This window comes from Leptodactylus fuscus, chromosome 6 (genome assembly GCF_031893055.1).
Source record: "Leptodactylus fuscus isolate aLepFus1 chromosome 6, aLepFus1.hap2, whole genome shotgun sequence".
Taxonomy (NCBI): Eukaryota; Metazoa; Chordata; class Amphibia; order Anura; family Leptodactylidae; genus Leptodactylus; species Leptodactylus fuscus.
In genome coordinates, this window is record NC_134270.1 from 125,952,844 (window position 1) to 125,967,549 (window position 14,706).

General features: G+C 42.7%; 1 protein-coding gene across 7 annotated transcripts in view; it reads left to right on the forward strand.

The window, feature by feature from the left end:
• The window catches only part of LOC142209381 (E3 ubiquitin-protein ligase TRIM21-like), a 95,755-nt gene extending 85,195 nt beyond the window's left edge, over positions 1 to 10,560 (forward strand). For 5 of the 7 annotated variants that reach the window (XM_075278355.1, XM_075278357.1, XM_075278356.1 and 2 more), the window contains 2 exons: positions 6,764 to 6,874; positions 9,424 to 10,560. In XM_075278355.1, coding sequence (XP_075134456.1) covers positions 6,764 to 6,874; positions 9,424 to 10,419 — 1,107 coding nt within the window. In that variant the 3' untranslated portion in view covers positions 10,420 to 10,560. Of the gene's footprint in view, positions 1 to 380; positions 1,725 to 6,763; positions 6,875 to 9,423 lie in introns of those variants that run through there. The other 2 variants (XM_075278362.1, XM_075278360.1) reach the window with 2 other exon arrangements.
• The last annotated feature ends 4,146 nt before the right edge of the window (positions 10,561 to 14,706 follow it).

Below are 14,706 nucleotides of genomic sequence, written 5' to 3' on the forward strand. Positions count from 1 at the left end.
TTTTCGGCCATAAATTAGCTTTCATAGAACTACGCACCTTCCTGGATATCTGTCTTGAATAGAGTAGGAGATAAGAATGAGTCCACAATAATCTACAGCCCAATACACATCTTCTCAACGAGAATGGCTTATGGATATATAGATCAAGGTTCAAAATCTGGATTTACTGCAAGTTTCTGTAGAGATCTTTGACACTAACCAGAATGGCATTACATAGATCCTATACACATTGTCATGAAAGGGTTAACATAATACATTGAAAGGAGACTCTGTGGTTATAGGCTTGTTTATGCAATACATAGCAAAGCTTAGATGATACCTCAAATCACCAATAGTAAATTCAAGGTTCCTAACAGGATATTGTGTCCTTCTCTGTGTAGACCAAGAGTGATACTCTTACTAACCCTACAAGAATCAAGATCAAGCAGACAGTACCAGATGTACCCAAGCTACCAATAAGTAATATCAGACAGGAACTTATCAATATGCAGATGTTATCATGGCATATAGTGAGTAACATTCACAACACGATTACCATGATACAAAAGAACCATGCACAATACCTGTCAAGTCTCAGTAACACCTACCGTGACTGTCATCGATTACTGGAAATAGACGAAGAGATAAGGGTGGCCAAGAATAGGAAACAAGAAGACCAGGCCATGCAAAGGTTGGAGGAGAAAACTTTACAACTAGTTCACCTTATGGAGCAAATCAAAAGCTCTAAAACAATGGACCAACTAAGTGTCATAGAAGATAAACTGAGGGCCCTGGAAAAACCTGATGAGGAAATAGATACAGACGTGCCTCCTGTGCAGCTCCGAACTTCCAAACAGATGGTGCATATGGTAAAACCAGTACCAGAACAGATACAGTTTGACCCTCAAAGTGCTCATCCAAATCTTGTTTTGTCCCCAGACTTCAAGCAAGTGAGATTTGAGCCAACTCTCAAAATACCTAAAGGAACTCCACAATGCTTCGAGCCAGGGTTATATATCTTGGGGACACCAGGATTTAAGTCTGGTCGGCACTACTGGGAAGTAAATGTGGGCAATAAAAGTAACTGGATCATAGGTGTTGTGAAGGAGTCAGTGGAGCGCAAGGGAATATGGGAACTAAATTCATCAAATGGTTATTGGGTTCTACGTAAGCATGCAGACAATGTATATTATGGGATTGGGAACACTTGTGAGATCATTTGCAACTTTTCTCCCATGAGGATTGGAGTCTGTATGGATTTATTTAAAAGTCAGCTGGTCTTTTATGATGCCAGCACCACAGATGTCATACATCAGATGTCGCTCTGTTTTGTTAAGGAGACACTGCATCCCTTTTTTTGCCCTGGTGTCCCTATGAGAGAGGACGACTGGTGCCCACTAACTATATGTGTCTAGGAAAATAAGCCTCAAGTATGGGTTCTTACCTGCACCCATTGTTCTCCTTGACATTTATACATCATAGACTGTCCACTGATCATTTCTTAAGGTGTGTTCACACGGTGGAATTTGGCACTTATCTTGAGGCAGATTCCTCCTCAAAATCAGCGACCAGTTTCGCTCTTAATCTACCTCCCAGGAGACACAGCAAAACCTGCAACGTGAGACAGACAGCTGATCAGCCTCTTTCACTAGCCCAATTGTTTACCATCATCATTCATTCATTGTTTCCTACATGATATAACATATTCTGCAGCCCCATTGTTTACTGTCATTATGTACTCATTGTTTAACCTCATTTACTTTTCCCTAAAATTTTCTTAAGTGAGGAATAAAATATTTTTTTTTGCTCATGTTTCTTTTTGTTTTCTATCTCAAAATTGGGGGATTTGATGATGCTCAATTGAAATAAGATTTTAGAATAAATATAAATGAGGGTAAGATGGGAAAATGCGTGATGCACCTTTCTCATCTATGCTGACTAGTGCAGTGGAGTTCCAGCAGCCAGATCAAACTTATACAAGACCAGTTAAGGCTAAGGCCCCACATATTTTTCCGCCAAGTGGAGATGTGATTCGCTTAATCTGGCCTTAAAGAGTAGGCTTAGTTTTCACCTCTATATATATTTATTGGCTTAACTAGAGCTCCAGCCACACAGCCCCCAGAACATTGAGCCGACGTGTTTCCTAAATACATCTAATCAGGGGTCTAATCATTTTAGGGTTAAACCCCTGATGAGATGCATTTAGGAAATGCGTATAGTCAATGTTATGGGTCTGTGTAGCTGGAGCTCTAGTTAGGCTGCAGGGTGGTGTGCTGTCTAACTACGGCTGAGCTGTAAGTGTATTGCCCAGGCTAGCCAAGTCTACTCAGTGTTGCCACTACATAGAGCATAGTGCTGTTCCTGCTCTATTCTCTGTCTATCATTAGCTTAGAACAGTTTATTGATGTTGGTGGTAAGGGTCATACACCTACATATCTGATATTAATGACCTTGTGAATATATTTATCAATATTTTTAGCCCGGAAAACCCTTTTAGGCCAAGGCCCCACTCTGTGAAAAGGCAGCGTTTTGACCACGGTGGAAACGTTGCAGCAAAAAATGCCACGTTTTGCAGTACCTACAAAGTGGATTGGATTTTGATTATTCTCATCGACACATTGCAGAAAAAAAATGTTCGTGTTTGTAAATTGCAGCATGTCAATTATATCTACGGAAATGCTGTATTTTTCCATATAGGTATAACAGAAGCAGAAAGACCCCATTGGAAAACGCTGCGGACTTTCTGTGAAAAATGCTGCGTATAAAACCACAATGTTTTTCCACCGCAGTCTTTTCCACAATGTTTTTGGCTGCAGCTCATTATATGGGGCCTTAGCCTCAATGTTTTACCTCTCTGCACATGAAAAGTGACTACAGATGGTATGAGCCACTCCTGCCTTAGACCTTTGAACGGTAACTGAGTTATAACAACAATGAGGGATGGGCAGTGTCCTACTTCACGGTTGCCCTTCCCTAGGCAATCTTATTAAATACGCCCTGAATGAATTACTTTGTTCCCCACAAATTCATGTTCACTAGGCCCTAATAACAGGGTAAATACACAGGTTGTATCATAAAAAAGCAAAAAATGCACCAAGCTAATCCATGAAGTTTGTTCTATATGTATTATTCGGTTAGCAGACTTATTGCATCTCTAGTCTGACACCACTCATTCACCATTTTATTTTTAGACTGAAGCCATTAACCTCAAATATATACAAATGAATGAATAAGTCACTGCATCCTAGATCAGCACACCCCATACTCTTCCACTGTTATCCCTCTTTCTATTTAATCGAATAAGGCTAGGGCCCCACATTGCAGACAAGCAGCATTTTTTGTTGTAGATTTTGTTGAGGTTTTTTTTTTTGAGCCAAAGCCAGGAGTGGATTGAATAGAAGGGAAAAGTATAAGAACTTTCTTTGTATTCCCCATTCCTTTTGTAGCCATTCTTGGCTTTGGCACCAAAATATGCAACAAAAGAAGCTGCGTTTTCGCAACGTGGGGCCTTAGCCTCAAAAGGTTTTATCCATTTCATAACACCACTACTCGCACAGGTCAAATTATAGCATAGTCAGATGGGTCACTTGCCCCAAGAGCCTACACAAATTCCCATCTTACACATTTATGAAACAAATGGTCCCACTTCTAGTCATTGAAATAGGGGGTACTAGAGCTGGGAACAATATCTATTCCACATTCATCAAATAAACGTCTAAGAAAGGAAAGTCTTTATGTATGGGGGGCTATATCTAAAGCTAACAGAAGGAAACCCAGCACCAAAGCAACCTTTTGATTAAAATTCCATGAAGTTTATTGTTAATCCAAGTCTCACACAGAAATCCTAAATATGTTTTGATATGGTGATATGATATCTGGTATGAAGGCATACAAGTTCCAGGTGGTATCCTGCAGCATATTTGCCCACAAATGTTGAAGGCGGGCCTGTAGATCCTGCACAATCATAGGTTGGCAAAGCTGGTTTTCCAGCGGATCCCATAAATGCTCAATTGGCCACAAATCTGGCTACCAGGCAGTTGTAGGAAGTGTTGAAGTCTGGCAGTGACGTTCTTGAGGAAACCTTTCTCTGTGTGGACATGCATATCCTGCTGAAAAATAACAGTTGGAAGTCCTACCATGAGGACACAATGATCACGTCAGGGTAGTGTGTCACTCCACAGCAAAGGCAGGATTTGAGGTGTTTTCCACCAGAACTCCATACTTGAAATTGACTGTTAACAGATCCCAAGTAGAATCTTGGTTCATCGCTAAAGACAATACGAATCCATTCCTTAATAATTCAGGTTTCTCGCTCACGACACAACTGCAACCTAAGGTGATGAATGCTGGCTGTTAGCAGGACATGTTCTGAGCATTGTGACACCAAATTTCCCTCTCCTAAGGACCTGGAAATGGTCCAGATAGGCACAGGGATGTGTAATGAAGGTACCACCTGTGCCTGGATGTTGGTGGATCCAATGTTCCTCTCTACTGGTGGTCTGTTTAGGCCGTCAAAAACCTGTTCACTGTGTAAGCATGCCCTCATGTAACGAACACGTTCTTATGAAATGACCTGCTCCTAACAACTAGGTCAGAACAGCCAATGGGGGAAACAATCATCCTACCTTTTTTAAACCTGCGATCAAAGATTGTCAACTGGGCAAAATGTCTTTGAGAGTGTCAGAGAGGCATGTCTAGAAGTCAGCGATCTCTTACTAAGATATACCCTGCTCAAAAGTAGCCTCTCAGAGCCTTTATATGGCAGTGGAGGAAGCCCTCTTACGCCCTCTTGTGGCAAGACCCAGTGTCTAATCAGACCACTTCTGTAATCATTTATATATCTGCCTGAGAAATAACTAATGTCAAGGTTTGCAGCTATTTCACAGTTCTATCTGGCTCTGTTAATATTATTATTTCACTCTATGTATTTAGGCACTGGAATTTTTTCTCTCATCCCCACCATTTCTGAGCAAGAAGTTATTTAAGCTCAGCACTGTCAGAAGGGCGGTGTCAGGTAGGGGGTGTGACTCATAGCTCCAATCAGAGGCAGCCAGTGTCAGAGCTCTGAATCACACCCCTTGTCTGCTCCTGCCTGACACAACCCTACTGACAGTGCAGAATAGCAATCAGGAGCCAAAGCTAATAGCATTCATTGCTCAGGAATGGTGGGGGCTAGAGAAAAAATTCCACCTGTGCCAGAATCAGTTAAGCAGCATATTATATTATTTGATATAAAGGGCTGAACTTGTTGGAGCTAATGAAAGGTCCTCTTTAAATACGTGGCTTAGAGGCAGTGGCCTGACACCCCCCCCCCCCCTTCCTTTTGAGGAGTTATAATATAGAAGAGATGCCCGGTTCTTGGAATACATTACTACACTCCTGAACCATGAGAAGAAGAGGTTTCAGATAATATGCAACTGGTGGGACGTGTTCTGGGCCACCCAAGCTCTCTAACTACATAGAGTTCTTCTCTTCTTCTTCCTGGATGTCTCCCCATCTTTATCCTCTTGTTTTTAGTCTTCTGTCTATTCCTTGGTTTAATTTGTTTCATATGGGTTCAAGATGACCCCTGTTTTTGCATTGAAATACTCCCTCTATGCCTTATGTTTTGCTCTGGGGATGCTTTGTGCACTCTGGCTACAGGCATTGTTATGTTTGCATTCTTGTAATTGACTGTTCGCATTTTTCTTTTCGTTTGTGAAAAATGTCTAATAAATGCTCAGTTATAAAAAAAAAAAAAACCTATAATAAGCGTCTGAGTCTGGGTGCACACCAGCGCTGGAACTCCGTTTGGGAATTCCATTCCCCTTTCTGCTTCAAAAATGCAAAGAGAAAAACACTGCAAGCACAATGGGGTCCGTGAGTGTCCATAGGTAACTGTTTTTTATGCAGATTAGATTTCCGTTCGGGGTGTCACCAAGCGGACCCCCAAAAGGAAACCCGAATGCAGATGTGAACCTAGACTAAGGCAGAAAACAGAACCTTTTCCATGTGTACAAGTCTAGTTTTATCTCTGACACGTGTTCACAAAGGTTTGCATAGGCAGAATCCATTGCTAAAAACAATCAGTGTCTCAGTTCAATGGCAGCAAATAGAACATTGTAAGAGGACAGAATACAACATATATTAAAAAGCTGTATAACATTTCTGTAGAATTCAGTTCAGTTTCAAGCAGTCTGTGTGAACTAGACTCACGCAGAATATCACACTAGTATCTTGTGACTTGGCAGGTCACCATATCTGGATTTAAATAGCTCACCTGGCAATGTTCCATACTAAGCTAAATCCAGGCAGCGTTATACCAGGTTTAATAGATTGATCACGGACAACCCAAGCTTTAAAGGGGTTGTACCATAAAACAAGTTATCCCCTATCCATAGGATAACTTTCAGATCAGTGGGAGTATGACTGCTGAAAGCTCTACTGATCATAAGAACAAGGGACTTTATCCCACCATTCTCCTGATTGGTGAGGGTCTTGAACCCTAACTAAACTACAAGTCCTATGGATAGAAGATAATTTGTTTCATGGGATAAACACTTTAAGGCCAGGGCCCCACGGGCCGGAAACGCCGTGGGAAAAATCGCGGTGTTTTACAGTACTTGCAAAGTTGATGGGTTTCATGCAAATCCCATACCCACTTTGCGGAAAAAAATCGCAGCGCGGACATGCTGCAATTTCCAAAAATGTTGTGGTTTTGGAAATCGCAGCATGTCAAATATTGTCATATTGTGTCAAATGCATATGTCTATAAAGTAATACTGAATACTATTGTATATTTTAGGCTAAAACAAAGTTCAACACAGCATGCACTTTGACAAATGAAGACAGCACAAAAATTTTACCACTACAGGCGCATCACCAAGATAATCCATCGCAGAAGGAAGAAAACAGGGTATAGCCTGCTACTACATGTTTGCTGAATATCAGGGGTTAAAGGGATTCTACCATTAAAAACTTTTTTTTTCTTGTTGACACGTTGAAATAGCCTTAAGAAAGGCTATTCTTTTCATACCTTTAGATGTCTTCTTCGCCCCGCCGTTCGGGTTAAAAATCCGTTATTCGTCGGTATGCCAATGAGCTCTCTCACAGCACTGAGGGCGTCCCCAATGCTGCGAGAGAACTCTCCAGCGCTGCCTCCATCTTCTTCTGGAACGTCCTCTTCATGCGTCTTCTTCCGGTGCTGGGGTCACACTTGTACGCCTGCGCAGTCGGCTCTACCATCGGGCTGCAGGCTCTGTACTCGATAGAACTTCAGGAGCATACTGCGCATGCTTGCGTAAGCGGCCACAAAAAAATGGCCATCGGCATGTACACTTGGCTCTGCCTGCGGCCCGATGGCAGAGCCGACTGCGCAGGCGTACAATTGTGACGCTTGCCAGACGAAGGGACATATCGTCCCGAAATGCGTCGCTTGGTACACGCTAAGGCATGACTTCAGTTACTATGTAACTATTTTACCGATGAATGGAAATAAAAGTTAAGTTTTAAACTGCGGAAAATTCAATCTTCATCATTGTCCTTGGAAGCAGCTGGCATATTTTATCGCTACATTGGGAATATCATCAGCAGGACAAAGTTCACCTGCATGCCGAGCCCCTATAGGACTACTATTGGATCTACATAGGGTGAGCTGATACAACAAATTTTTGTGTACAATTGTGACCCCAGCACCAGAAGAAGATACATGAAGAGGACGTTCCAGAAGAAGATGGAGGCGGCACTGGAGAGTTCTCTCTCAGCATTGGGGACGCTACCAGTGCTGTTTGATCGCTGAGGCCCGCCCCTAGTGCTGTGAGAGAACTAATTTGCATACCGACAGAAAACGGATTTTTAACCGAACAGCAGGGTGAAGAAGACATCTAAAGGTAGGAGAAGAATAGCCTTTCTTAAGGCTATTCCGAAGTGTCAACGAGAAAAAAAAAAAGTTTTTAATGGTAGAATCCCTTTAAGCTAAATGTGATTTAGAGGTAGCCGCTGCATCCAAGCCCTGGTGATGCAAAGGGACCCAAAGACCTCCCTTCTACATAGGAAGACAACAGTATTATATTATGGGGGCCCTGTTAGGGTGCATTCACACTGAGTAAACGCTAGCTTATTCTGAACGTAAAACACGTTCAGAATAAGCGGCGTCTAAAGCAGCTCCATTCATTTCTATGGGAGCGGGGATACGAGCGCTCCCCATAGAAATGAATGGGCTGCTTCTTTCACTCCGTGCAGTCCCATTGAAGTGAATGGGGAGTGCCGGCGTGTACGCTCCGGCATGAGCAGAGCTTGCCGTATACGCCGGCACTCCCCATTCACTTCAATGGGACTGCACGGAGTGAAAGAAGCAGCCCATTCATTTCTATGGGGAGCGCTCGTATCCCCGCTCCCATAGAAATGAATGGAGCTGCTTTAGACGCCGCTTATTCTGAACGTGTTTTACGTTCAGAATAAGCTAGCGTTTACTCAGTGTGAATTCACCCTTAAATGATTTTGCATCACGGGCCCAGAAACAAGTTGCAAATGTTTAGAGCATAATTTGTAGAACCAAATTTGATAGATTATCCACCTTCTTTGTTATTACATATAAGGCTATGTTCTGATCTGCACTATCTTCCATTGTTGATCCAGAACAATGGACACACTGGATCTTTTAAATGACGGAAACTGACAGAGCCCAAAAGATCCCACCGTCTACAATCAATCAAACAAAGCCTCCAACTCAGATGAGAACTTGGCTATAGCAGCATTGTCCTTATAAAACTAGTAATGGTCAAGAATCCTCTTCTTATCTGTGAATAATCATTCCCAGTAGGCATAGCTCCATCCCCTTCATTATATCTTGACTCAAGATATAGTCTGTTTGGAGCCTCTGATTGGAGCTCTGAATTACACCCCCTGCCTGACACCGCCCTTCTGACATTACCGAGCTTACATAGCACCTCAGGTACCAAAACTAACTGCGCTTGTTGTTCAGAAAAGGTGGAGAATAGATAAAAAATCCAACTGTCCTTGAATCATAGGAGTGGAGACTAATAGATGCTAAGAACTTGAATTAGTGGAGGTGGTGAAAAGTCCTTTTTAAGTAAAAATTGAATAAGGAAAACCTCTTTTCATATGATCTATTACGGCATGTGCAAAGACACATGGAGAAGCTTGGACCACCATTTATGAGCCACAGAGGAGAGCCATAGGGATTTAGGGAGAAACTGACCGGGCCAGTTTTATTTTAAAAAGGTGATTTTGTACCTAACTTGTGATGGAAGTTCTGTATAATGGTATCCCCTGACATTAGGTGTCATTCATAACTAAAAGTGGAACCTCCTTTCAATTACCATCCTCTATATATCGTATAATACCACATGTTATTGGTGCATGACATTAAGGTTTACATTATCCTGACTGTGCTCATAACATTTGTTGAATAAGTAAATTACTTGCCTTATGTCCTCTCCATAGAGTCCATCATGCTTTGTCCTTAAAGAAGATGAACAGACTCAAGTTCTCCACAAAAGGACACACTTGCAGGAGGTTGCATGGAAGTTGTTTCAAGAGTATGAAAAAAAATTGCACACTACACGTTTTTTTGGAGATCTCCACAGGGAAAATCGTAAAGAATCCTTTGCGCACCTCCACCAGTATCTTGTAAGGAACGAAGAGACTCATATTGCCAAACAGGAATATTTAAAAGAAACATCTATTAAGGATTTGGAAGCCAGGGTCCAAACGCTGTTAGGTTTGTCCACCGGCATTACAGATTTTTTGGTGAAACTGGAAAAAGGAGAAATGGTCCCCGAGACAGAATCTTTGATGAAACTCAGAAATCAGCTGGAAGAGTTGTCCAAATTTAGGGTAGACCTAAAATGTCATGTATCACCTTTCTTGACTCAGGAATGGAGAGGAATACGGCACCTAGTAAAACCCATAACAAGATCACTTCACTTTGGCCCTAAAAGTGCTAACCCTAACCTTTTCATATCAGCAAATTGTAAACAGGTGAGATATACCTCATATCCCCAAGCTAAAAGCACCACCGAATTCTTTGAACCAGGACTGTATGTACTAGCACTGCCCGGCTTTCAGAATGGTCAGCATTACTGGGAGGTGGATGTTGGCCATAAAAGCAACTGGATACTTGGTATAATGAAAGATACCGTGCCACGAAAAGGACTTCATAATCTGACCATCAACAATGGGTTTATAGTGGTGCGTAAAGAAAAAGACAACGTGTACTATGGAGGTGACCAATCATTTCTTAAACTTGTGGACTCGCCTATGAGAATTGGGGTGTTTGTGGATGTTTCTAGCGGCCACATAGCTTTCTATAATGCAGATACCACTGAGTTGATTTTTGAGATGTCTGGATGTTTCTTTACTGGGACGCTTTTTCCCTTCTTCTGTCCAGGGGTTCCTGTAAAGGAAGAAGACCTGGGCCCACTATCTCTTTGTTATTAACTACATTCAAAGGTTTGTGGGAAGAGGTAAATGTTGGGGAAAATAATGGAGGGACAATTCTGCCACTGCCTTTCAGTGATTTGAAAGCCATTGTTTAATAAAAAAGCATCATAATTCACACATATTTTTTGCAATCCATTCATAGAGAGAGTCACTTAAAGCGTACCTCCAATTATACAATATAAAAAAACTTGTAATTTATCTTATTAAAGCTAATTATTATTATTCTTATTGTTATTAAATTTTCTTTTTCCTTCCCTTCACTCATTTGCGTGTGGCTGTTATCTCATCTTCAGCCACACACAAAGAAGTCTATGGAAAGGTCAGTGGAGAGAAGGAGGCTGCTGCTTGCTAGTAATTTGATTTATTAACTCATTCTATGCAGTGTTGGAGCATAGCAGCTCCACTACAAATGTTATTTCCAACAACCTCCTCCCCCTCTCTCCACAGACTTCTATGTAAGAAGTAATTCAACCTGATAAATGGGAGAAACAACCTCTTTCAGAGATAGAGAAAATGGTGGTTTTCATACTTCCATGTCACCTTGTGTTTCTTCTGCTTTTCAAAGGTTATAATTTAGCTGACCAGCTTGAAGGTGAAGTCAACTTGGGCAATGTAGCAGAGTAGGACAAAGCAGCTAGTCACAGTCACTCCATGCCCTTCCCTATCTCACCCCATATCATCCTTACTAATATTATAAATGTGAAATTTTGTGTGTTTGGATGTTTGTTCCTCTATCACAGCCAAACGGCTCAATGGATTGGTCTGAAATTTAACACATGCCTACAGATTGTGCAGGAAAGAGACATAGGCTACTTGCCATCTTGCACAATTCCCCAAACTCGCCACCGCGACCGGCTAAAGTTGTGTCCGGCTCAACTGCAGGACCTGATATGATGTCAGCGCAGCAAGCCGGCGGGCCTCCTATTGGTGCACGCCGGTGTGTGGGCGGGCCGCGGGGACAGCACGGGGGCCCCATACGTTGCCGGGGAAGAGTGGGCGGGGTCAATCATACACTGCACGAGTCCAGGGATCACTGGGGGGTGGAAGGGGGGGGGAGGCGGCCTCATAGAGGGCGGAAGTGGGGACTGGACTCGCGAGGGGTTGGCGTGGAAAGCCAGCCTCACAGTTGGGGGGGAGCACGGGGTTGTGGAGTCCCATTTGGGAGAGAGGGAGGTTGGGAGGCCGGGGGCGCCTTACAGGAGGTCAAGGCAAGTCAGGGTGGCGAGAGAGGTGTATGAGGCCGCGGAAGAAGCGGGTTCCAGGTCGCCCGTGGGGCAAAATGGGAGGGACTGGGTACACGGCTGCCGCAGGGCAGGAGGGAGGGGGGGGCCTGGCCCGCACTGCAGGTGTCTTGCCTAGGGAGGAAGGGGGCCGCGGACGAAGTTGCGGGTATTGCTAGTAGCATATAATTACATATAATCTACAACAAGTTTGTAAATACTGCTACAACTTCTATACTGCAAAAGGATGGAAAATCTTCCACTATGACAAAATCCTGGTATGTTATACCTGGCACCTATTTGTATGTCCAGCTGCAGAATTGTTACATTACTAGTTATATTGTATTGGTTTTATTGTGCATCAATGCCATACACATCTGAAGTGGGGATACCCCTTGAAAGGGGTTGTCAGGGTGTGCCCCCGTCAGCTGATCTATAGCTGATATGTAGATATTTATGGTCTATCCTTCGGATAAATCCTTAGGATAAATCCTGGACAATAGCTTTACATGTTAGGGATATTTAGATAAGACCCCATTATTGGACACAAGTAGTTCACCCATGACTCTGATGCTATATCTTCCCTTTCCATGCCAAGGTAATGTGTATATAATATAATATAAAGATTGTGAATTCTGCAGATCCAGCAACTGTATTAATATGATCTAGTTGGTGTAATGATACAACGTAACTGGCATCAACACCAATACAAAGACAAAGAACTGGGTCTATATCTAGATAAATGTTTCTTCTGCCCACTGTCATTATGCAAGTGCCGGGAGGCAGGAGCCCGGACAGGTGGCGGCCCCTGCTTGGGTACAGTAGTGAATTCAGCAATTGCTGTCTTCACTACTGTTAAAAGATGGACTGTGGAGGAGGAAGCTCCTCTCCTCTCCATCTTCAGGCAGCCCCCGGCGCTGCAGTAAATAGGGCCCGTTACCTGCTAGATTTCTCGCACATTGGTGGGCGGGGTTTCACTTGCTCTGCTATCTGCTATGATCCACAGTATGACGCTGATGTGGAAACTGATGTAGCAGAGCTGGATTTGAGTCAGTTTGCATTACATACAGAGGTAACGGACTCCTTATCTCAGTCCTTATCAGCCAAATTCAATTAAACTGGCTTATAAGTGGAAAAGCTGAAGATAGACAGCACAGTAATCCCGGAGCTCAGCTTGCCAAAGGTGATGTAAAATCTTAGTAATATTAAGATGTGAAAATCCACTATTTATGCAAATACGCAGAGTTTTTCTCTAGATCAGCTCCTCAGTAAGTGATAGGACAGTGCATCCCTCCTGTAAATGGGGATAATGTATCGGCCCCAGTTATAAGGGAAATTAGCCAAAATAAAAAAAAAAGGAAAGTTAGGCCTCATGCACATGGATACAATTTAATCCGCGATTGTGGATAAAAGTACGGGGCCCATAGATATGTTGTTTTTGTGGCTATGTGTCTGGGCCATATTTAAGTAGGTCCTATACTTGTAACCATTTGTGGCTTGGCCCATTCAGTAGAATGGTGTCATCCATACCGTTTTCACTGATCTGCAGACTATACACGATCATGTACATGAGGCATTACAGCGTAACTGACCTTTCGGACAACTTTTGACAATATAAAATGTACAAACTTGATATAAAACTTGGGATTTTTATATCATATATTACACAGCTGCATATACATATACTAATCCTGACTGTGTTTTCAACCAGTAATATCTCTAGAAGTAATATAGATAGCACTACAACACTGAATCTCCTCTTACATATGACACCAAAAGCAAATTTGTACATTTTATAATGTCTGAGATATGAATATTTGAGGTGACCCTCCCTCTAAAGGTAAGTTCACACAGAGTTTTTGGCAAGGATTTTGACCTTGAATCCGCCTCAAAATCAGCCTCCAAAAAAAAGCCTCCCAATAGAGTTCAATTCTGAAACACAAAAATTATTTGAATGACCCAAAGGAAAAAAACTTTATGAAAAAAATCTGAAAAATATGTCCAGTCCTGAACCAGGGAATATGGTCCAGTCCTCACTGCTTAACCCCTTCACCCAGTGAACCTTAAGGATAGGCCTACACGACAACTAAAAATCGCAATAAAATCAGGCAACAAAATGTGATGAGACACAATGCGATTTTTTCTGCGTTATGCCTGTCTGCAATTGCCTGAAGTGAACTTTCTGCAGCTGCACAAATATACATGGATTAAAGGGGCTCTATCAGCAAAATCATGCTGATAGAGCCCCACATATGCATATGTAAATGTTACCGTAAATGTTATATTAAACTACCCCCCCCCCGTTTTAAAATAAAACCCTAAAAAAGAATGTGATAAACTTACGGATCGTGCACGCTGGGCGGACATTCAGGGTGTGTCTTCTTCTTCATCCACGCCTCCTCACCCTCCGATGTCCTCGGGTCCCGTCCTCCTCTGGCGCTCGCGAACTGACGCTGATATAAAAAAATGGCCTGGGCGCCTGTGCAGTAGCCGTAGTAGAAGCCGCATGCTACTGCGCATGCGCCCAGGCCATTTTTTTTTTATCAGTGTGAGTTCGGGAGCGCCGGAGGAGGACGGGACCGGAGGACATCAGAGGAAGAGGAGGCTTGGAGGAAGAAGAAGTCACACCCTGAATGCCCGCCCAGTGTGCACGATGCGTAAGTAGATCACATTCTTTTTTAGGGTTTTATTTTAAAACGGAGGGAGGGGGGTAGTTTAATATAACATTTACGGTGCCTGAATAGCCTTTTTAAAGGCTATTCACACATATGTGGGGCTCTAGCAGCATGATTTTGCTGATAGAGCCCCTTTAAACAATACAGGCAATGATTTATACAGTGAGCAAAAATAAGGCGAAATTTTAGTCGCACATAAGTCACTGTCACCATTGCTGTCTAAGGGAGCAGTGTTGCATGTATCTTTGACTTGTGACATAAATTCGAGCATGCTTGGATTTTGTGCATCTCAATCACAGCATGTTGCATGCGATGCCATAGAAATACATAGCGCTTTTTTGTTGTGCGACAAATGTCAGCATATAGCCCTCCCCTAAGTGATCCTCTTT